The sequence below is a fragment of the Numenius arquata genome, chromosome 14, assembly GCF_964106895.1.
Source record: "Numenius arquata chromosome 14, bNumArq3.hap1.1, whole genome shotgun sequence".
Lineage (NCBI taxonomy): Eukaryota > Metazoa > Chordata > Aves > Charadriiformes > Scolopacidae > Numenius > Numenius arquata.
In genome coordinates this window covers 4,506,744-4,529,168 of record NC_133589.1, presented here as the reverse complement: position 1 = coordinate 4,529,168, position 22,425 = coordinate 4,506,744, and the positions used below count along the sequence as shown (strand labels likewise).

Genomic DNA, 22,425 nt, shown 5'->3' with positions numbered 1-22,425 from the left:
GTGTATCTGGTCACTTAATGTGTGACCTGCAAGTCTCTGAACTACTGCCATTCCTGAATGGTTCTACACACTTAATTCCAGGTTGCAAACCTTAGCAGAGTTCCAGGGAAATTCAGCTTCCTTCTACACGAGATCAGGGGAGAGCTTGAATCAGACTGGACGTTTGAGGACTGTATTACTTCCTTTCCCCGCAGCCTTTTAAATTCAGTTATTTGAGAAACAGGGATAATAGCTGCTTAAAAACAACCCCCATTTAGAGCAACCTTCAAACAAACTAACCAACCAAAACACACCCAAGAGGAGAAGAGGGGCATAGAAACGTTTTGCCAGAAGATCACACCACTCTCTGAGGAGGGCAGACTTTATTTTAAAATAAATGGCTACACAAAAACCTAGTCCAACACAACCACCTTTGCAAATACGATCCAGGTGAATACGTTACTGCTTTAATTGCTATACAGAAACATCCACTCGCACAGAGGCGGCTGTAACTGTCCATTGTGCAGGATGAAATCCCTCAGAGTTCCAAAAGTAATCTTACGGCTAAAAGGCTTCACCCAGAACAGCCTCTGCATCCGCAGTGAGTGCATTCAATGATTCTCCCCTGGAAAAGAAACACGAGGAGGGAATTTCAGCCACGGTCCAGTGAGCAGACGGACCAGCAGGCTCAAGCCTCAAGGCAGAGAAAAGGTCTGCATGGGAAGGGTTTCTACCATCTAGTTTTCTGTTGTTTCACTATATTTTAACAGCCTTAAACCACTACATGCCAAACCTGACAGTAACTTTAGAACCAACTAGGTATCAACTCTGCCAGCAAAAGGCAGAAAATGTTGGAACTAGCGGAAATGACCAGGAAGAACACCACCATGACCTCCTCTGCTGTCCCTGACCTGGGAGGAGCGAGAGCGGGTACTGTGAAGGTCCAGACAAGGAGAGGAACAAGCTGAAAACCCCTTACCACTTCCAACTTGCTTTTAGGGACCCTGCAGATGCAGTTGGTTCCGAAGTTGGTGTCGCGCGTCTGAATACACCGCAGGCAGCAGAGGTTCTCGTAACCCTGTTTCTTCCACTTTGCAATCAGGTTTTTGTCAGCGTATCCTTCCTTGATGCAGTACTCGTAGAGCTCTGTAGAGGAGCAGACACCATCACAAAGAGCTCCCAGGAAGTGCTAGAAGACTCGTTATTGGGAATTACTGGCTGTAGTAACTAGTAGTTAAAGCCAGGCAGCTACCAGCTTTCCCTCCATTTTCCCTCCCCAGAAACCTGATCCTTCCCACCAACGCCCCAGTTCCCAGGTGCATATTTTATTCTGTTCTGTTTTCCCTTGCCCAGGATAAAGCATTTGCGCTCCTCACCTCTGCTGATCGCTTTTCTTTTATAGAAGAGATCAAAGATGTAACGTGTTTTCTGGTGATGAATTCTGAAGATAGGCCAGAGGGATTCCACTTTCCTCTTCCCTTCATGAGGCTCGGTCTCCGCTGGGAGGGAACACAAAGACCAGGTTTTAGCTGACCGTTTCGGGCAGCCAACTTATGTCCTTAGTCACTTTGCAATAAGCTGTTCCAAGAGCATTCATAACTTTATGACTGAATTTAATGGGAGATTCAAATGGGAGGGACCTGACCTGGAACAGCTCCTTTAGGAAATGAAAGCAGAACAACAGTGACCCACACTGGGATGGCAGGGGACTTCATAGCTGCCCTGGCTCGTCAGACCAGAGCAACAGCACAGACAAGAACTGCCTGTCCCTCCACACACACGCCGGGGGAGCTTCACCCGGGGCTCAGCCATGGTGGGCCCTAAAACAACTGTACAACAAACCTCTGTGCTCTGGAACCTGGGTACACCCAGAGAAAAGCGCCCAGTACTGGCCTAATCCCAGTCTGCAGTATCACTGCGAGGTACAGAGATAAAAAATAGTACATATATATTCGCGGGAGGAGCTGTGCTTCCTGAAGCAGTTACAGATTAGCTGGTTTCAGGATCACCTCCCTGAGACGAGCCAACTCTGCCCCTTACCTTCCCTCATCTTCTGATCCAGCTCGTCCAGCGTTGGCTCAATCAGCTCCCAGCCATCCGGGGGAGGCTTCCTGCTCCTCTTCACTTTGGGCATGGCCTCGGGAACGAGGGTCTACCTGCACTCAAATGCGCGGGTGCTTCACAGTCCTGAGAACCACTGGAAAAAAACGAAAGGAAAGCTACTGTTAGCCATATTTCTCCTAAAATTTCTGTCCCCCTTTGCCATTATCCACTTGGACGATAAAAATGAGCTTTATGGAGCTCGTGAAAGAGGCAAAACCTCGCCCAGAGCGGCCCTGGCGATACCGGCAGCCCCTGAGGCGAGCGCTGTGCCCGCCCCAACATGATAAAATGTTTTTTTCTCCTCAGCGAAGTGAAGCGGCGGCCGCACCTCCCCCACCCCGGGGCCACCCTACAGCGACAACTTCCGCCAGCTCCTACCGAAAACCCAGGCGAGGCCGCCCGGCCCCTCCAGCCCCAACCCTGCAGCCGCCGGGACACGCCAGGTCTCCCCGGGCCGCGCCGGGAGCAGAGGGGGAAGGCAGCGACCGCGGTCCCGCTTACCTACCGGGGGGCGCCGCTTCCGCTCCGCCGTCACCCGCGGGGCCTTCCGCAGCCGGGCTGCCCTGTGGCCCCGCCCCGCTGGGGTGCCCTCGGCGGTGCCTGACGGAAATCCTCTCCGCCGTACGCGCCGCCGCCTCGGCCCGGGCAGGGCGAAGGACACGTCTCGCCGCGGGGAGAAGCGGCCCCGCTCTCCGTTGCGGGAGGATCCAGAGGGGCAGGGGCGGGCGGCGGGAGCGGCAGCGCTGCGGGCAGCCCCGGCGGCGGGGGCCTCGCGGGGCCGCCGTGACTGGGCGGGCGCCGAGGGCCGCGCGCGCGGGGGTGGGGCGGTTTCCGCTTCCGGGTCGCCGGTCGGGGCCGGGGGGGGCCTCGCTGCAGCTGCCGCAGCCGCCATCGCCGCCGCGATGCCGAAAGGAGGTGGGGAACGTGGGCGGGCCGGGAGGGTTCGTCCCTGCGGGGGTGGGAGGGGGCTGAGGGGGTGTAGGACCCTCAGCCCCCGGGAGGGGCGTGGGGGGAGGACCCGGCTGTGGAGGCCCGGGGAGGGCAGGGCTCGTTCCTTCCCCCACCAGGTCTGAAGGGAGGTCTCTTTCCCTCCTCTCCCCGTCCGTGGGGAGCTCGGCGGGGGGGTCTCCCTCCTCCCATCTCGGCCGCGAAGGGAGGTCCTCGTGCCGCACCCCCTCTGTCTGGCTGCCTCGGGGGGGAGGTCTCGGTTTCTTCCCCCAGCTCGCTCGTGGAGGCCTTCGGGGGGGAGCATCCCCTCCCCCAAAAATGGCAGATTCTCCTCCTTTCTCACAGATCCGGGGCGGGGGGGGGGCTGTGTGTCCCGTTCTGTGCCCCCCAACAAGTGCCATGGGATCGCAGCAGCCCCTGGTGGTGTCCGGGCCGTGGGGTGTCAGCTCCCCGCGTGGCACCGGGACTGGCCCGGGCCCCATGTGCTCCCCGCTGGGCTGGAAGCTGCAGCCAGTTCTCCCGGGACAGGGCTTGGGGCACACAGATGCCCGGGGAGGGGAGTTCACAGCTGCACTGTGGATCCCGACGAGGGGGCGCACAGGCGGTGTGTGGGGTCTGAAGGCCTTCCCCTCCCGGTGGTTCGATGGTAGAGGCCTTGGGGCCGGGTACGGGGAATCTGGGCGGCTGGGCAGAGGGTCCGGCCTTGAGGGGCAGCGTGGGGGGTTTTGGGGGTGGTCTTTGGTCCAGGGGCTCCAAATGCGGCTCCTTTCATGTGGCTCTGGCTGCTCCGCATCTGGGTGTTGCGGAGCGGGTACCGACTTGCTTGTGTGATTAAGGAGAAGTAATGAGGGACTGACAGGCTGTCAGGGCTGAGCTGGATCCACCCAGAACCTTCTCCAGATGCACCATCTGCATAATTGGCTCTTGTGCGAGCGTCGGTGAAACCTCAGCCATATACATTAATGTAAACTAGCCCTCGTCACTCCTCTTCTCTGTAGTTTGCTCCAATTTATTTCATCAGCATTTCCCAAGCTTTTGTAGCAAATCTGCTTTCCTATGTAGATTTTTTTTTTAAGAGCTTTATTTTGTATCCGTTTGCACAGTGTTAGTAGATGGGGATGAAGCTTTGGCATTTTTTTTGTGAAGGCAAAGAACTGTCGTGGGTTATAACCCCGGTTGCCGTATTTAAATGTCCCATAACTCAGGATTTCCTGCTCTGTATTTCATTGTACAGTTTTAAATGTTTGTTTCAAGCGTTTTGCTTCTTGGGAAAAGTGGGATCTTTGCCCACCCCCCAAGTCAGTAGGAGTTGTTATATCGTGGAGTGGACTTTTGCACTCACTGTTTAATATAAAATGGGGGGGGGGTCTAACCAGCCATTAATAAATTTTGTTACAGGATTAGTTCTCAGGATTTTGTTCTTTTTTTTTTAATATCTTGAATCAAAAAGAGTGATTCCTTCACTATTATTTCATTCTCTTTGATTTATCTTCCTTCATTTTTCTCTTTAAAGCTGAAGACTTGGTATTTGCAGGTGTTCCTGCCATAGGCACCAGTGGTCTTTACTGCAGGTGAAATCTGCAGGCGATTATATTTTAAAGGTGCTTCGCAGAGGAAGAGAAGAGTCATTATCCCTATTTTACAGATGGGGAAACTGAGGCACAGCGCTGATGTGAGTCGAGCAGCGTGACGTGGTATGTCAGTGGCAGATGTAGGACCAGCACATCCCTGGAAGAGCAGAGCCCTGTCCCTGCCCCGTGCTGAGCTCCTCACAGTCCCTCCAGTGCTGCTGCTCCCGCTCAAAGGGGCCTTACTTCTCTGTGTGCAGGCTCAAATATAGATGAGATCGATTCACTCTTCAGTTTGCTTCTTTTTAGGCATTGAATGTAATTTCTCTTGAGTTGCTTTCCTCCCATTATTACTGCTTTTTATTTGCAGTAATAAAGCTTTTGTGTTCTTCAGTTCTGAGCCCAGCTGGACAAGAAGGCTGCCTGGCATCGGTTAAGCTTGTAGCACGGTGTTGTTCTGGTTTATTGAGGTTTTCCTTGGTGTTACGTAGTGTGTGAGGGATATTACCGTTGTTCAAGCCAGAGTGCTGTCGTTTGCTGGGCAGTGAGGTAATGTCTCCTGGGCTAGAGCGCTCCCGCGGCAGATCTCCTTCCCGGAGGGTGTCAGTATTGCCACGTGGGATGATTGGGAACAGGCAAACTGAAAACACATGTCTTGGGTACAGCAAAGCTCTTGGTTACACTTACAGTTTGGGTGCCCACGAGCTTCCACAGCTGAGTTCAGAGTGAAGAATCTGCTCTCTGCGCTGCCCCATTTCACGTGAGAAAACATCGCAGGGGTCTCTGCAACCCCTTCCCAGAGGGGTTTTTGAGATAATTTATTCCACAGCTCAGCTTTTACTGAGCTAGAATGTATGAGAGCTTGTCTCTGCAGGGCCAGGAGGACTGGTTAGAAAATGTTGCATTTCTAAGGCCTGCAGATGCTGCCTGCACTGGTGCTCCCTCTCCCTCCAATCCCAGTAGCACAACCAGGGGTGGTTGTGGCACAGCGGTGCGGTATGACAGATGCGTCTCTCCCATGCGTCTTGCACAGTCCCCAGGAAGGAGGGACGATCTCCTCAGCCCTCCCCACCACCGTAAGGTTTCCGTTGTCCTCGGCAGGTGAGGGTGAGAGAGAGCGAGGATTTCCTCCTCCTTCTGTCAGACTTCAAAGTAGCAGCAAAGAGCTCTCTCGCCTGAGCTGTTTGCTCTTTACCAGTCTCGCACACGGGTTTTACCTTGAGCTCCGTAGCTCAAGGCTAGAGACTGGCTATTCAGCTTGCTTTCCAGCAGTTCTTTGAGCTGTAAGAACGTAAACAGAGCAGTCGCTTGCAGGAAGCATTAATGGCTTCAGCAATTCATTAATCAGCAGAATTTTGAACTTGAGAGCAGATCTTAGCCAGGCAGCCCAGCCAGCTAACCTGACTCTTCTCTTCCTGACCTTCCTCTTCCATAGAGCTTGTTTTTATTTTTCCTTATAAAGCAGTAAAACATGGAGGCTCCTTTTAGTAGTTCTTCAGCTCTCATTGTAATTCCCAAAGCTTTTGTCCAATTAGCTTCCTATTTTCTCTTGGCACAGCCTTAGCGTAGGGGAGGGGTTAAGGAGGCAAGCTCCCCGGAGAGCTGGTTGTGACCGCGGCTGCCGCAGGAACATGCTGTGATTCCTCCTGCGCAGGAAACGCAGAGAGCGGCCGTGGGACTGAGCACCCTTTGCCAGGGGAGTGAATCAGAGAGGCCACGAGCGCAGGCAGGGGTGGGCAAGGAAGGGTGGCGTCACCGAGAGCTGAGGGGACACTTGGAATCTCGTTGCCTGATAAACTGGTGTCACAGCTCTGTGGTGGTTGAGGGACAGGAGTACCCCCTTTGGGCAGCACCTTCCTGGTTCCCTCTCTGTAGGACAAGCCTGTGCTTGATTTGAGAACACTGTACAGCTGATGATAGACTGCTCTCGGTGCTGGTGTCTCCAGAAGCAGCTCAAGGGGAAAGAAGGAATTTATTCTCCAAGTATCTTTCTATGGATCAATAATCCCAATTCTCTGTGTAATTTACCCAAAATTCTTGGAGTGTTTTGCTGAGACTGGCAAGTTCAATATGTCCTTTTTTCCCTTGTTGTTTAGATTCTATCAGAGGAGCTATTTTGGTTTGTCCTGTCTGCCCCAAAAATCCAGAGAGGGTGCTGCAGGAGGAGTGGATCTTTCTGGGAGCTTATCACTAAACCAATTAATTTTATTTTTTTTTCATACAGGTAGAAAAGGAGGCCACAAAGGCCGAGCAAGACAGTACACAAGCCCTGAAGAGATTGATGCCCAGCTCCAAGCAGAAAAGCAGAAGGCAAGGGTATGTGTTTGCCTGTGTTATGTCCTTAGTATCATAAATATCAGCTTCTGCAGCGTAACTTCCAGTTCATGAGAAACGGCGGCTTAGTCAAGCGTTGCAGGTTGTTCTGTCGGTGATCATGATATGAACTCCGAGTATCTCTGGCTGGGGAGACTGCAAGGTGTGATCCAGTCTGGTTCCTCACAGAGGTGAGGTAGACCAGTTCTGTGGTAGACCTGGTAGAGTACCACAGATCTCCCAGTTCACAATTTGAAGGTTAAAGGGTAGGGAAGATGATTACGCAGCAGCTCTGGATATCTTTTCCCCCTGTATTTCACCATTCTAGCCTCCAGCTCATTTTTTTATCCATGCTCTGCAGCTTGGCCGTGGAAGAAAAGGGCTCACATCTTGACATCTTAATATATTTTGAAAGTATTATGTTTTCCCTCTTTCTCTTCTAGAGCTAAAACACCAAACTCCTTTGACTTCTTCCTGTACAAATGATTTTCTTGTTTGCCTCTGACTTGTAGGGAGAGATAACAGTTTTCTGGCGTTGAGTCCTTTTTTGGACACATTCCTGTGCCCCAACATAGGACTGTAACAGCTCCTCCCCAGCTTCCGCAGCTACCTGACTGCTGTTATAAAAGGCACAGCTACTTTTTGCAATCCTTGTTGCCTTGTATTCCCAAATTATCACAGCTACGATGGAACACTCACTGCTATTTTTCTGTGACTTCCTGAAAGTGCTGCCTAAGCCAAAACAAACTATTCCAGCTGAAGCCTCACAGCACTGACTACAGGAGGATAATTATACCCCATGTAGGAAATACTGATGAATACCTCCCAGAAGAAGATTACTCTTTCAAGCAGTCATGAGCCATATTGTTGATTCCTTTTTCATGTTTTGACCAGCTGTAACTCAAGAGGAGTGTGTGGTTTGCTGCTTAGCCACATATTCCAACTTTGTGTTGGATTTCTTCTTCCGAAGCATAACTCCTCTTGGTTTGTTTTCTGATTCCACCTTCTTGGTTTCGTGCCATCTTTCCAAATTCTGAAACCACTTATGGGTCTGATCCTGTTTTCCAAAACGATTCCGACTCCTACTAGTGCGATGTCATTCACAAACTCTGCAAGTGTTATGGAAAAGGAACAGAATGAGCAGGACCCCACTTGGAATGTCTGTCTTGTTTCAGAACAAACCACAGAACTGCTCTTTGAGAAGGATTTCTTTTTCTTCTGTGATAATCCATACTCCGTACATCTAACGCTATTTCATTAGGGAAAGCTTAAAGAAAACCAATTAACAAAATTACTCCTCTTCCTGCCCATAGCTCATCCACTTTGCCAGTTGCTCTGATCTGATGAGGGCTATTTGGCAATGGAAAAGCGAGCTATTCGCACCCATGTTGGTTCTTCTAATCTTATCTTCTGATGATTTACAAATTAATTCCTAGACCTCTGACTGGTAAAAGCTGTGCTAAAAAGGTTGTAATTTCTTGGATAATAATGTTCTGGTTGGTGGTTCTCAATTTACTCTTCTCTAGGCTTTTTTTTTAATCTAGATCTAGGATGGGATCCAGCTCTTCACTACATCCGTGTTGTTTCCAGTCCCTGAGATATTGTGCACTGGAAGCCAGGGCCAAAATGTCTCCTGGAGATCTTTCTTTCACTTGGGGAAAGTAAAGTGCCAGTTCTGTCTTTTACAATCATTTTCCTGGCCTGTTACACAGAGAGACCAGCGGAGTTGTTTAGAGGGGATCTGCTGGGGCAGGTGATACACATTTCTGTGCTGAGAACGAGCTCTTGTTTTGCGACAGCCAGGCCGTGTCAGGAACACCAGTGCTTTCAGAGCTGTCTCCCATCCTTCCAAAATGATCTCATTTAAGAGTCACCTTTGGATTTGGGATTTTTATTGACATACGCTTGCTCTAATTTCCTGTGATTTTGTAGGAAGAAGAGGAACAAGAAGAAGGAGGCGAAGGAGCAACAGGGGACCCCAAAAAGGAGAAGAAGTCTTTAGATTCAGATGAGAGTGATGAAGATGACGAGGATTATCAGGTACTGTCATTCTCAGGGCACTTAATGTGTTTGCACCACCCAGATTCTTGGGGCAGGAGAGAGATGCACGCTCTTGACTCAGAGTTCTCTTTGAGAGCTACCTATAAGAATTTTTTTATGGAAGAACTGTTTTTAGAAGCCAAAAACCCCTTAATTTGTCAGCATTTTGTCCTCAGAATGAAAACTTGTGTATTTTTATAAGTAAAATGCAAAAGCAAGAAGATGTCAAAAAAGGGTGAAGGTGCCTGGTGGTATAAATCTTGGTTTGTAAATGGATTTGCTGTCTGGTGGTAAAAACATGTTGAATTCTGCTTTTGGGCCATGTTGCAGCGTATTTGGTAAGCTCTGATACAACACAGCGTTGGGTGTGAGAGCGCTTCTAAACCTTCCTCTTGTTCTTGCACCTTAGCAAAAGCGCAAAGGAGTGGAAGGGTTGATAGACATAGAGAATCCCAATCGTGTAATTCAGACAACCAAAAAAGTCACTCAGCTGGACCTGGACGGACCGAAGGAACTCTCACGACGAGAGCGGTGAGTCTTTCCTGCTGCCTCGGCAGGAGCTAATGCCTTCCTGGAATTTCATCCTCACGGGGAGGTGTTTCCTTGCTGCGTGTGCATTGGTGGTTCAGGGAAGCCCTTTACAGAATCAAAGAATCACAGAATGATATGGGGTTGGAAGGGACCTCTGGAGATCATCTAGTCCAACCCCCCTGCTGAAGCAGGTCCACCTAGAGCAGGTCGCACAGGAACGTGTCCAGGTGGGTTTGAATGTCTCCAGGGAAGGAGACTCCACCACCTCTCTGGGCAGCCTGTTCCAGGGCTCTGCCACCCTCAAAGTGAAAAAAGTTCCTCCTCATGTTTAGATGGAACTTCTTATGTTCAAGTTTGTGCCCATTTCCTCTTGTCCTGTCCCTGGGCACCACTGAAAAAAGACTGGTCCCATCCTCCTGACACCCACCCTTTAAGTATTTATAGGCGTTGATCAGATCCCCCCTCAGTCTTCTCTTCTCCAGACCAAAAAGACCCAAGTCCCTCAGCCTTTCCTTGTAAGAGGGATGCTCCAGGCCCCTAATCATCTTTGCGGTCCTCTGCTGTGCCCTCTCCAGCAGTTCCCTGTCCTGTTGGATGTGCTGCTTTCAAAGCAGACGCTGAACAGCAGCAAAGTGTCAGGCGGGACTCACTGTGGTTGAAAATGTCTTTCCTGACAAATTTAACAGAAGTTGTCTGTGCTCTGGCTATCCTGGAACCGGGCAGCTTGGCCGGGTGCGCTGAGAGAGAGAAGTTTGTTGCTGTGAAGCAGGTGTAGACCATTCCTTTCCTCAAGTTTTATGCCAAAAATCAGCCGTAACTGAAATGCATTAACCAGAGGTCACCTTGGGGCCACTTAATCTTGCTACAGAAGGTGCCCCAGTGACAGGTAGCGGTTTCCCAGATTCCAGGGATCGTGGTGAAATATTTGTCTGAGCAGATGAATAAAACGAGAAGCAAAGTTTAATCTGGTGGTTTCATTTAGCGATGGATAGTTTCAGAGTGGAAGATTTAAGTTTGCTAATCTGGGATAGAGATTGCTTCGGCCGAAGCGCACCTTTGAGGGGAAGGCTGGGAAAAGCATGTCATGGAGCTGTGCAGTCTGGGGCTAATTCATGTGACCTCGTTGAGTGTCAGTGTCCTTATTTAGCTGAACGAAGGTAGAAATGATCTCTCTCATCATCCTAGTTCAAACCCTGCGATAGATATAACCTGTGCTTGAAAACTGGTAACAGGGGCCACCCCCGGTCTCTGTGGGAAATCTATCTCTGTCCTCACCGTCCTTCCCCGTCGCAAAGTCTCCCCGGCTCTGTGTGTTCACCGTTACATGGATACTCTGGTGACCCATGTGTTTCTTTCAAACAGGGAGGAAATAGAGAAACAAAAGGCAAAAGAAAGATACATGAAAATGCACCTAGCTGGTAAAACAGAACAAGCGAAGGCAGATCTCGCCCGACTAGCCATCATTCGGAAGCAAAGGGAAGAAGCTGCCAGAAAGAAAGAAGAAGAAAGAAAAGGTTAGAGAGTAATTAATCATATCCTCTTACTTCTCTTTGTGAGGGCTGCACTGCCAAGAGCCGTGATTTCTCATATCACACATCGTAATCCCTCATCTCCCGAGACTGCGGGGTGTTGCTGAGTGTCATCACAACTCCTCTCATCAGAACCAGGTTCAGCCGGTTTGTTCTTATAAAGCTCTAGGACATCTGAGCAGGGAAAGAGAGAAGGGAATTGCCCTTCAAACCCTTATTGTCCTCAGCCTCCTGGGCAGTGCTTGCTCCACAGAATTGATGTGGGGTTGGAAGGGACCTCTGGAGATCATCTAGTCCAACCCCCCTGCCAAAGCAGGTCCACCCAGAGCAGGTTGCACAGGAACGTGTCCAGGTGTGGTTTGAATGTCTCCAGAGACAGAGACTCCACCACCTCTCTGGGCAGCCTGTTCCAGGGCTCTGCCACCTTCAAAGTGATAAAAGTTCCTCCTCATGTTTAGATGGAACTTCTTATGTTCAAGTTTGCGCCCATTTCCTCTTGTCCTGTAAAACTCCAGTTTGGGGTTTTAGTGAGCTCCGTGCGTTGGGTGTGATTTATCTGCTTGGTGTGCTGGGATCCAGCCTGCCTGGGGAATCTGCAGCGTCCCTCCCCTGCTGGGCTTTCTCTTCGGCTCTGGTGGGGGAGAACCAGGAGTCTGATAAACGTGTGTTCTTAGTGGCTTCCACAGAGAAACCTGTGCATCAGCATCAGGGTGAGCTGTGAACGCCTGAAGAGAGGCCAAGGACAGAAGGGGACGTGCAAGGGGGGCCGCTCCTCTTACCCCTGGGGGGGGATGTACCAGGAATTGGTGGGAGGGGGCGCATTTTGTCCTGTCACCTCGTTGTTTATGGCCAGCGGGATTTCGGTCTCTGAGGCCATCAAGTGATCACCAGTCCCTGATGTGCACTGTGAAATGACGAAACCTCTATTGTTTTCCCTCTTTCCCTCCCCCCCTCAGCAAAAGACGAAGCGGCCATGGCAGGGAAAAGACTGCAGTCACTATCCCTTAACAAGTAAGCACAGGACACGCAAGAGGAGGAAACGCCAGGGGACTGTGCCTGGTGCCTGCCAGGAACTCTGTCGTGTTGCATACCATCGATGCCACGTCGGGTGTTACTGCGGCATCGACCTCACCTTCACCTCCAAGAGACACTGACGATGTGTTTGTCCTCATCCTGGCACAGATTTCCATTTGGGGTTAGGGACAGCTGCTCTCTTCGGGGCAGAACTGTGCTGAACAGCAATTCTCTGTAACAGTTTGGAAACCTGAATGTTTTTGCTGGTTGTAGGGTTAAGAACTCAATAGACAGGGGCGGGGGGAGGGGGCAAGGGGGGAGGGAGCTGTGCGGGAGGGGAGATGCTTCAAATATTAGATCGCAAGAAAATAGATTGTGGGGTCATTGTGGGGTGGGGCATGGGGTGGGGGACTTTGACTTGCTTAGTGAAAGCCCAAAGGATGATGTATCTGAGGGATCCTTTGGGGCAAACAGCCTGTCAAATGTTGCTGCAGGGTGTTGCAGTATAATCTGGGAGCCTGACTTCATGGACATCTGGAGTGCCGTTCCTTCCCGGGTTCATCCCTCCTTTCTTGCAGCCAGTCTCCCCTTTTCCCTCCTCTTCATTTATTTTTTTTTTTTTTTTCCCTTCTCCGTATTAGGGATAGTGCCAGTTTTTAACCACATCATCCTTTGTTTAAAGGAAAAAAAAAAAAAAAAAAACAACAAACCAACCCCAACATTAATTGTATCAGACCCAGATGGAAAAAAAAAAAACTTGATAAAGTTTCAAAACCAACACCAACAGAACTTGTATATTTGGCTGATTAAAATGTAAATTATCATAACTGCTCGGTGCTTCTCTCGTGTGTGTGAATGAACGTGAGGGTACAGGCCGCCGCTGAGGTGCAGGAAATGGTGCGGTGACTCCTGCAGCTTCGTGGAATTTGGCTGGAGGTTGAGGAGCTCCCTCAGCAGACGCCGCCTGAAGGCACGAAGCTCTTCCCGCTGTCTCTGATGGACGCCTTGCACAATCTGGTTACCACAGAGGAGAAAACAGTTGCCCTCGGGCTGCTGTCTGACCTCCTCGCTGTGTCAGAAGGCCGGTCCCCAAACTGTCACCCCCACCAGCCCTCCTCTCTCCCAGCGTAGGGCTGTGGAGCAGGAGATGCTCTAGCCCACTGTGCCCTGAGAGTCTTGCTGTCACCCTGTGCCAGGGACGCCAGCGCTTCCCGGACTTGCTGACTGAAGGCTGGAGGAGAATCAGCCCTGGAGCCGAGACAGGAGCTCTCGGGGTGGTCCCGGTGGCAGAGATGCGGGATGACAAATGCTGTGATTAGTTCTGTGTAATCCTGGCCGTGCCTGGCTGGAGGCACGAGGGTGCGATGGGGGGATTTGCCACGGGGAACGTCACTCTGAGCTGCCTGGTCAACCCGTGATGGCAACTTGCTCTCCTGGTGCTTGACCAGTGTCTGGGAGGAGCTGGGAGCAACATGGGAAACCTTGTCACCTCCGTCCTCACCCCGACCTTTTCTCTAATGCCAATCCTGGCTTGAAACCGTGCTGAAGCAGGGAACGGGGAGGTGACGTTCCCCTTATCCCCACGGTCCTGATTCATCCTCGGAGCTGGCAGCAGAAAGGATGTGACTATCAGCGGTGAGACGCGGCACGGCTGATGTGCTCTAATCATGCACGTGTTTACATCGAACTATTTTAAAAAAAAAAGCCCCCCCAAAAATCATTTGACTTATACAGGAAAATCCTTACTTTATTTTTATTTCTTTAAGCGATGTATGACCAGCATAGGGTAGGATGGTAACAAAAATAGTAAAAAAAAAAAGATTTTCTTTGTCTGAGAGCAGCCGCCGGGGCTGGCTGGCAGCCGGGGAAGCCGCTGGTGGCATCGCGGCCGGCTGGCGTGGCACGGGGGGGGCTGGCGGGGGCAAGCAGGCAGGGGTGGCAGGGCAGGGGCAGGCTGGCAGCCGGGATGCCCTTCCCAACTGGCTCCTTCATTTGATCTTGAGATCCTTCAGCGCCGACTCCAGGCTCTAAAGCGAAGCGGGAGGTCATTTGTCATCAGCTTTTTGCTTTCCAAGGTGACTGGAGGTGGTTGGGGAGCTGGAAGGGGGGCACAGCTTGGGGGGGGGGGGAAGCTGTCCCCTGGGGTGTCAGCCCATCCCCGCTGGGGAGGAGATCCCAATTTTGGCTGGTTTTGGCTCATTTTTCAAGCCATGTGGGCAAAGCCAAAGCCGGGAGAGGGTGCTGGATCCCTGCGCAAGGCTGGTGTCGACCCCCCCCCTCTGATGGTGAACTGTCAAAGTGCCACCCAGGGGTGTCCCTCCACCCAGCCCTGGGTTAAGGAGATCCCACTCAGGACTGTGGGACACCCCACCATGGGCAGGATGGGCCCAACCACCACAGCAAAGAGCTGCGCAGCAGCGGGGGGGTGGGGGGGGATTGCAATTAGAGCTGTGGCTAACGAGGGTTCAATGCTGGGTGCTGCCAGCATGGGGGGGACCGCGGGGACACCTCACCTTGACGTCCCAGATGCCCATGCCGCCGTCCATCCCCGTGGTGCAGAACTGCGAGCAGTTGGCCTTCCCACCCGCCAGCACCGAGATCTGGCTGTGGGGTGCAAAGAGGCGGTGGGGGGTCAGCCCCCGGCCCCTGCCAAGCCCTCGGGGCTGCCCAGGAGTTGGTGGGAGGGCAGTGGGGCTGGAGCCCTTCGCCTCCCCCACCCATGTGCAGGGATGCTCCAGGGAGCAGGGATACTCAGGAATGCTCCAGAGATGCCCAGGTCTGTCCCAGCTCCCAGGGCTGGACCCCTCCATCTCCCCCACCCATTGGCAGGGATGGTCCAGGGATACCCAGGGATGCTCTCAGGCTGTTCCAGTTCCCGGGGACAGACCTCTCCATCTCCCCCACCCATTGGCAGGGATGGTCCAGGGATACCCAGGGATGCTCTCAGGCTGTTCCAGTTCCCGGGGACAGACCTCTCCATCTCCCCCACCCACGGGCAGGGATGCTTTGGGAATACCCAGGGATGCTCTGGGGCTGTTCCAGTTCCCTGGGCTGGACCCCTCCATCTTGCCCACCCATGGGCAGAGATGCTCTAGGGATACCCAGGGATGCTCCAGGGATGCCCAGGGCTGTCCCAGCTCCCGGGGCTGGACCCCTCTGTATTCCCCATCCACATGCAGAGATGTCCAGGGATGCTCCAGGGATACCCCGGAATGCCCAGGGATACACAGGGATGCTCCGGGGCTGTCCCAGCTCCCAGACTAGATAGCAGCACAACCAGGGGATGCTCAGGGGCCAGCACCCCAAAGCAGCTCCCAAGGGTAGCCCAGCGGAGCCTGACCCCCACCCACCCACTCGCCTCCCCGGTACGTGCCTGATGCTGTTCTTGTGCAGGGTGTCCAGCGTGGCGTTGGCGGTGTCCGAGCTGGCTTTCTTGTCCAGGTTCTGGAAGCGCTCACGAGCAGTGAGGCCGCGCTGGGAGCTCTGCTTGGGGACGTCCAGCTTCCCCCCGAAGGTCAGCGCGCCCTGGCTCTCCTCGTAGGTGAACAGCATCGGGTAGCAGTCGTGGCCCTGGGGAACCAGGTAGCCCTGCTCAGCACCCTCCTGCTGGCTCCCAGCAAGGTGCCCACCCCGTGTCCCCAGCCCGGACTCACCGCGGCCACCAGGCTGTTCTCGGTGATGAAGGTGACGGCCAGGAGGGGCAGGGTCTCAGTGCACAGGGAGGCCACGCTACGAGGGAGGGCAGGGTGTTGTTAGCAGGGAGCTGAGCTTCAGCATCTCTGTGCTGAGACCGGCACAGCTCGTAACACAGGTGGAAGTCACAAGACGACCAGGAGAGGATGCACCACCTCCTCCATCCATGCCTGCTTGATCCAACCCAACCCAGATGTCTCCACCCCTGGGTGAGTTTTGGGGTCAACCCTCCCTGCCACCCCGACCTTGGCTACCCCCAGCCCCCCCCCAGGTCCCCTCCTCTCCTCAGCCCTGCTTACGCCATCTTCTTGTTGGCATCGGCGAGGCAGAGGGTGCTGTCGTGGCTCACCCAGGCAACCCGGGCTCCGCTGGCCGAGAAGCAGATGCTGTGCACCCACCCGCAGCTGCTGCTCGACTCGAACATCAGCTCCCCGAAGGGCATCTTGGAGCCCCATGGCGTGGGGCTGGGCCGCTCCTCCACCTCCTTGATGTAGGCTGAGAAGATCCTGGGGCGAGGAGGGGAGAGTTCTGCAATGTGTCCCTGGACACTGGATGCTGGGATGGTCCCCAGGGTATCCCCCAGCCTCCCCTGTGCCCTATCCCCAGTTCTCAGCAGCACTGGAGAGGTGAAGCCTGTCCCACCAGTGACCCAGGATGCTGGGCTGCCCCCCACACCTGTGTGCTGAGCCAGGATTGAATCCCAACCCATCTTTGGGGTATCCCCCGACTTGTACCCAGTCATCCACTCCCCCTGCTCCTCACCGGCACTTGAAGTCGCAGGAGCCAGCAGCCAGGAGGACGTTGTTGGGGTGCCAGTCGAGGCTGAGCACCGTCGAGCGAATGGGCTTCTTGATGTGCTTGCAAACCCACCTGCATGGAGAGTGTCTGGTGTCAGTGGGGGAGCACCACCACCCCCAGGAACCCCTCCTGGGCTTTTGGTGGGGCTGGCTGAGGGTGGTCAGGGCTCCAAGTGCCCCAGGAGCTCCCGTGGGCCACCATCCTGCAGTAGCAGCTTGTGCATGGGGAGTACCTCCCTCCATCTCCCCATCTGTCTCCACTTCCTCCTCCAGCTCCTCTCTCTCTCCTCCATCTCATCCTGTCTCACCTTCAACTTCTCCAGTCTCCTACCTCCCAATTCATCTGCCTTCCATCTCCCTACGTCCCATCCATCCATCCACCCATCCATCCATCCATCTCCCCTCTATCTTTCTCCCCTCCATGTCCCCTAGGACAGACCCAACAAGGCCATGGCAGAGCCTCACCAGTCATTCTCCTGCTCAAAGTAGCAGATGGAGATGAGCCGGGAACCGCTGCCCACAGCAAACTTGTTCTCCTTGGGTGACCACTTGACACAGCGGGCAGCCCGGTTGATCCTCAGGATGACCAGGGTGGGTTTCCAGACATTGCCCTTCAGGGTCCAGACGTAGGCATTGCGGTCGGTCCCACATGTCACCAGCCGGTTGCTCTCAGGGGCCCAGTCGATGCCTGGAAGGGAGAAGGGGGGTGATGGTGGCCCAAGGAGCCAAGTGGACGGGTGACTCAGGGCTGGAGGCCATTTGAAGGCAGAGCTGTTCTGGGTGGTCCCTGCTCCAGAGTCCCTCTTTGCCCTACTCCCACATCCATCTCAAATCATCCCATCCCATCCCATCCCATCCCATCCCATCCCCCCCACCCCCTGGGTGCCTTCTGACATGGTAGATCGGGGCCAGGAGAGGTAGACACATCCTTCTTCCTCTCCTCTACCCACTGCACAAGTCCCATCCAGGAGCTGCCAGTGCCACCGAGCAGGGCTGGGACCAGCTCAGGGGTAGGGTCACCCACCATCCGTGTCCCTATCCCCTCCATCAGCCAGGACTCACCTGTCACTTGCCCGTTGTGCTCCTTCAGCTCATGGACTTTGGTCCACTTGGCCCCGTCCTTGCGGTAGATGTGGACCTCATGGTTGTTGGGACAGAGGGCGATCTCTGCGGGGCAAGAGCAGCTGGAGTAAAGCCCTCCCCTGGGTCATGGGCTCTGCCGGGGGAGAGGGAGCGGGGCCAGCCAGCATCGACCTGCCCCTTCCTGTTCTCCAGGCTCGGCAGGGCACGGTGGGACCCCACTGAACCCCATCTGCACAGTGGGGTCCCCCCAAGCTCCCCAAACTCCACTCCATGCTGCCACGAAGAAGGGGGGGGCAAACTGTCCCTATGGGGAAGGGAGAAGCTCCCCCAGACCTGACAGCCCAGCGTGTGGTCCCATGGGGCTGGTGGGATGGGATGGGATGGGATGGGATGGGATGGGACGGGACGGGACGGGACGGCTGCGGGTGCTCAGCTCCCATCTGGCCCCGTCCTGCCCTGCCTGCCCAGCATGCCGGCCCCAGCAGAGAAAGCCCTTTTTGTTCCCTCCCACACCCCCTGCGCCGCGGCCGGGAAATGCCATCAGCCATGAATCACCCGGCCCCGCTCCCCTCTCCTCCGCGGTGCTTTGCCAATCCCTCCCAGTGCCAGCCGTTGCGATCCCTAGGGCCCGGAGGCTGTGGCTTTGTCCCAGTAGTGGGACTAGGGGGGACAAGTGCTGTCCCAGTCCCAAAACCTGTCCGTAGCAGGACATGCTTCCCCAAACCCAGCCCCGACCCAGCTCTGCCCCATCCCGGGGGAGCATCACCCTCCACAGGGATGTTCAGCCGGTGCTTTGGGACATCCCTGGGGATTTGGGGATGGGGTGTCTGGGCCGTACTTACGGGTCCGGTCTTTGTTCCAGGCATGGCAGCTGATGGGCTCCAGCAGGAAGCTGTGGTAGGCCATGGCTTGCGGGCTGGGGGTGGGGAGAGACCCCCATGGCCATCAGGAGATGCTGCTCTGGCCACGAGCAGGATCCCCTTGGTCCCAGCCCCACCAAGCATTCCCTCCCACCTGGATTGCTCCCACATTGCTGCCCACTGAGTCCCTCCTCTGCTAGGTAAGAGGTTTCTCCAAGGATTTCCAAGCTCAGAGTGTGCCCAAGCAAGGGGGAAGGGTGCCCCGGTGGGTCCAGCTGGGGATGGGGGTGAGGGAGGGAACAGGTAGAGCTGGAGGAGACCCCCATGGTGTTGCCCCATGGCCAGGCACCCCATAGCTGGGTGCCACATGGGTGTCCCATGGCCAGATGGGAAGTGGGGACCTCTTCCATGGACTTCTAAAGCACACCATCATCCTGCCCCAGCCAGCTGGAGCCTGGTGGGCAGGAGCCAGCCGGGCACACCGAGACCCCGGTACCAGCACCACCAGCCCCACACACATCCCAGGGATCCCTCCACGGGCACCACCTCCTCCCTCCGGCTGCTCCTGCCAGCTCCGTGGGGCCAGATCTGCTTGTTCCTTCCCCACCTCTCCTTGAGGAAGAGCCAAAACCCTGTGGAGGCACCTCCATCCCTTTCCATCCCATCCTGTTCCATCCCGTCCCGTCCCATCCCATGTGTGCTCAGCCCCGGCGAGCCGGTGACTAATCCCTTCCCCTGGCTGAGCTCATCGCAGCTCCCGCCAGCGCCCACCGGCCGCTCGGGTGCCGTGGGACCGGGCTCCCTCCTTGCAAACTGGCTCCGGGTGCCCAGGGATGGGGAGGAGGAGGAGGGGCGGGAAGGGCTGGGAGCAGCGGTGCAGCCCCTGGGCCATCCAGCCAAGGTAACGCAGGGATGTAGGAAAACACCTCGCCAGGGCGTGAGGGACGGGGATTACTCACAGTTTGCCTCTCGGCTATTTTGGGAACTCCCCGCACGCTGCCCGTTTTCTTTGGCAGCTAAAAACGGTACAGGGGAAGGAAAAAAGTCCCTCCTAGAAAACTTCCGTCCCTGAAGGCTGGTAAAAAGAAAATCCTTGGAGCTCCGTCACCTGCCTGTCGCAGGCGGAGAAACCCCGATGCCGACGCACGGCGCAAGCCCTGCTGTCACACACCCCGTTTCTGAGCCCACGTTGAAGCTCCGGTCCCCAGCAGCCGAGGACACAGGCAGGGCTGAGCTGCTGCCCACCCCCAGCCCCACCGATCCTGCCGGGGTTCAGCACCGGGCGACCCACGGGAGGGTGCAAAACCGCTGCCACCACGTCCCTCTGCCCCGAGCCCTGCGGCCGGAGCTGCAGAGTTAAAGCACCAAATAAAATCAGCAAGGGGGGACGCTGCGGTTGGTGTCGCAAAAGCGCGTGAAATGGGGACCTGGATGAAAGGGGGGACCAGGCTGAAACGGCTCCTGGGGAGGAGGGATGGGAGGCAGGGCACGCCACGGGGCTTTCCAGCTTCAATGCTCTCTACGAAAACAGAGATACTTGTTTGGTTGGTTTTTTTTTTTAATTTGGTTTGGATGCTGAGAGGCCTGGACCCTCCTCCCTGGGGGTGGGGGGGGGGTGTCTTGCTCTTCACCCATTTAACGCCGGCCCCCGATGGGTCTGGGAGCGGAAGCCGTCCTCAGGCTGCTGCGGGAGCTGGGTGAGAAGCAAGGGCTGCTCGGCCCGTCCGAGCCCCCACCGCTCCCTCGGCGGTTTGTGTCTCGTTTCCCCATCAGCCGGGTTACGGCCGGTTCCCTGCTGACGCCCCGTGGGCTGAGCCGAGCTCCCTCCCAGGGTGGGAGCCGTGGGGTGACCCACAGGGAGCTCGGCAACCCCTTCCCCAGCAGGGAATAGCATCGGAGGGGCCATGCCTATCCCCCCAGTAGACACGGAGGCTTTGGAGGGAGGAAAACGGGCATTTCCAGATGGCCAGACGGGGCGGGATTGGGAGCCGAGGCAGCTCCGTTATCTCCCTGGCCAGCCCCGAGGCGCCGAGCGGTTCGGAAACATCCTCGGAGGAGATAACCAAACCTTGGCAGGAGCCGAGCGCTGGGGGCTCCTCCCGGCCCCGGGAGGAAGCTGTGCGCTGGAGGAGCTGTATTTTCGGTTTTGCTGAGCCTGGGGGGACAGCGGGAGGTGGGTTTGCACCCACCAGCACAGGGACAACAGCGAGGGTCCCACTGGGAGCCACAGGACCCCAGGAAGCTGTCCCCGGCCACCGTGGTGGCCCTGTCCTCCTGCACTGCTGAAGCGCTGACACCGACCCCCAGGAGCCCCTCTGGGGTGCTGGTGGCTGCAGGGTGTCACCCCCCCTGTGCTCCCGCCAGCCAGGCTGGGGACAGCCGTCCTCGGTCCCCAACATTGGTGTGGGGTACCCCAGGAGCCAGCCTGGCCCTGGGGGGACATCGCTGCCCCGGGGCAGATGAAGGGCAGCTCCGACCCTCTTCCTCATCGCGCTGGGTAAAGCCGGAGGCAGCTGATGCCTGACGAGGAGAGAACAGATCGCAGGCGGCTCCGGCTCTGCTGGCACCGACCCCCACGGGACCCCCACCACGGGACCCTTTCCAACACCCCGCGACAAGAGAATGAAACTCCAACTTGCTGCCGAAGCCAGGGGGGGGGGGGGGGGAAATAAAAATCAAAAGCCCAAAACCCAGCAAAAGCAAAACCTACAAGCAGCCAGGCGCTGCCTGCACCCCCCTCGGACCCCGGGGCAGCCCTGGCTGGGGGGTCCCCATCTCCCCTCGAGCAGGGTGTGAACACCGGGGAAGCGACGGCCACAGCCCCCGGGGGGGGACAGACCCAGGTTGTCACTGGGGTGTCAAAGCTGCCTCCCCGCTCCTTACCTTGCTGGGCAGCGCGGGCAGGGCAGGCAGGGCTAGTTCATGGACTCTGGGCAGTCGACACGAACGGCAGCCCCGGAGCGAGCGGCGGGAGCTGCTGGCCGCCCCGCCGAGGCAGCCCGACTTCCCTTTTCCTCTCCGAGAAATGCAACCACTTCCTTACGTGGGCGTTGGGGGAGCGCAAAGCAGCTCGGCGGCCGCCCTGCCCCTGCCTGCCTGCGAGCCAGGCCTCTCCGCCATCGCCGCACGTGGATGGAGGGGCCACCGGCCCCGGGATGCTCCCGGCAGCCCCCGCCGCTCGGCGGGATGTGGGCAACTCTGCCCCGGGAAGGATGGAGCCGGGAGAGCGGAGGGAAGGAACCTCATCCTCTCCCTGTGGCCGCAGCAGGGTTGCTCAGCCCCCCGGTCCCCGAGGTGTTTTGGGGGGACGGATGCAGCGGGGAGGCCCTGCCCGCCCGCGATGGCCCGCAGCAGGCGATAGCTGCCGCCAGAGCCCACCCGGCGCGAGACACAGGTCGGCATCACCTCCCACGGCCGGGGGGATGCGCAGCTTGGCAGGACCCCACGGTGCCTGGATCCGGCCTCCCCAAGCAGCATCTGCTGCCGGTTCCTGCATCCCACTGAGCCCGGTGGGACCCGAGCCCAGGCTGGCGGCAGTCACGGCTGCGTGCGTGTACCCCCCACTACCAGACATGCACCCCTCTATTTTTTTTTTTTTACCTTCTTGCTTCAGAGCAACTCATTTTTATCCCCTTTCCCAGCTGGGCAGGGTAACTCCCAGAAGCTCAACTCCTGCTGAAAGTGCTGGGAAGGCGAGACGGGCTTCAGCTCCTCGCTCCCCGGCTGCAGTGGCACGGGGAGGGATGGGGGATGCTCTCACCCCTTCCCTTCCCGAGCAACGCCGCAGAAGCAGGACGGCAGCTCATGGGGGTCTCACACAGGGAGGTGCAGGAGGCGGCTACAATAACCTCGCGCTCGTTGAGCTGCAGAATTAATCCCCAAATGAGGGGTCAGCTGTAGGTAACGCCTCTGCGAGGTGGCACTGAGCCGGCAGCTCATCTCTCCCTTGGTCCCGGAGTCCATCAGC

The 22,425-nt window shown here is 55.9% G+C and overlaps 3 protein-coding genes across 4 annotated transcripts; 1 reads left to right on the top strand and 2 right to left on the bottom strand.

Moving 5' to 3' along the window:
* Nucleotides 1-325: 325 nt before the first annotated feature.
* Nucleotides 326-2,862, bottom strand: BUD31 (BUD31 homolog). 2 transcript variants are annotated; one of them, XM_074158564.1, is made up of 5 exons: nt 2,588-2,862; nt 2,020-2,176; nt 1,356-1,478; nt 959-1,125; nt 326-604 (listed from the first exon to the last, which is right to left on the bottom strand). In XM_074158564.1, the coding sequence occupies exons 2-5, from the start codon at nt 2,111-2,113 to the stop codon at nt 554-556; spliced, it is 435 nt and encodes a 144-aa protein (XP_074014665.1). In that variant the 5' UTR covers nt 2,114-2,176; nt 2,588-2,862; the 3' UTR covers nt 326-553. The 2 variants fall into 2 exon arrangements, with proteins under 2 accessions (XP_074014665.1, XP_074014666.1); XM_074158565.1 differs by having other exon boundaries at nt 2,461-2,590.
* A 41-nt stretch (nt 2,863-2,903) lies between these two features.
* Nucleotides 2,904-12,852, top strand: PDAP1 (PDGFA associated protein 1). The gene is made up of 6 exons (XM_074158496.1): nt 2,904-2,997; nt 6,823-6,914; nt 8,844-8,951; nt 9,361-9,482; nt 10,845-10,996; nt 11,968-12,852. The coding sequence occupies exons 1-6, from the start codon at nt 2,985-2,987 to the stop codon at nt 12,024-12,026; spliced, it is 546 nt and encodes a 181-aa protein (XP_074014597.1). The 5' UTR covers nt 2,904-2,984; the 3' UTR covers nt 12,027-12,852.
* Nucleotides 12,853-13,748: 896 nt separating this feature from the next.
* On the bottom strand, nt 13,749-21,477 carry ARPC1B (actin related protein 2/3 complex subunit 1B). Its single transcript, XM_074158261.1, has 10 exons — nt 21,342-21,477; nt 18,441-18,514; nt 17,578-17,682; nt 16,981-17,203; nt 16,481-16,588; nt 16,018-16,224; nt 15,679-15,754; nt 15,399-15,595; nt 14,539-14,629; nt 13,749-14,052 (listed from the first exon to the last, which is right to left on the bottom strand). The coding sequence occupies exons 2-10, from the start codon at nt 18,502-18,504 to the stop codon at nt 14,014-14,016; spliced, it is 1,110 nt and encodes a 369-aa protein (XP_074014362.1). The 5' UTR covers nt 18,505-18,514; nt 21,342-21,477; the 3' UTR covers nt 13,749-14,013.
* Nucleotides 21,478-22,425: the final 948 nt, after the last annotated feature.

What these genes read in the sequence shown, in the direction of transcription:
- PDAP1 (XM_074158496.1), top strand. An exon ending in CAGAAAAGCAGAAGGCAAGG is followed by an intron (nt 6,915 to 8,843) that starts GTATGTGTTTGC and finishes GTGATTTTGTAG; the next exon opens with GAAGAAGAGGAACAAGAAGA. An exon ending in GAAAGAAGAAGAAAGAAAAG is followed by an intron (nt 10,997 to 11,967) that starts GTTAGAGAGTAA and finishes TCCCCCCCTCAG; the next exon opens with CAAAAGACGAAGCGGCCATG.
- ARPC1B (XM_074158261.1), bottom strand. Translation starts at nt 18,504, where the DNA reads ATGGCCTACCACAGCTTCCTGCTGGAGCCCATCAGCTGCCATGCCTGG. An exon ending in TTTGAGCAGGAGAATGACTG is followed by an intron (nt 16,589 to 16,980) that starts GTGAGGCTCTGC and finishes CTCTCCATGCAG; the next exon opens with GTGGGTTTGCAAGCACATCA. An exon ending in AGAACAGCCTGGTGGCCGCG is followed by an intron (nt 15,596 to 15,678) that starts GTGAGTCCGGGC and finishes CTGGTTCCCCAG; the next exon opens with GGCCACGACTGCTACCCGAT.
- BUD31 (XM_074158564.1), bottom strand. Translation starts at nt 2,113, where the DNA reads ATGCCCAAAGTGAAGAGGAGCAGGAAGCCTCCCCCGGATGGCTGGGAG. An exon ending in GGATCAGAAGATGAGGGAAG is followed by an intron (nt 1,479 to 2,019) that starts GTAAGGGGCAGA and finishes GTTCCCTCCCAG; the next exon opens with CGGAGACCGAGCCTCATGAA. An exon ending in CTAAAAGCAAGTTGGAAGTG is followed by an intron (nt 605 to 958) that starts GTAAGGGGTTTT and finishes TTTCTTTTCCAG; the next exon opens with GGGAGAATCATTGAATGCAC.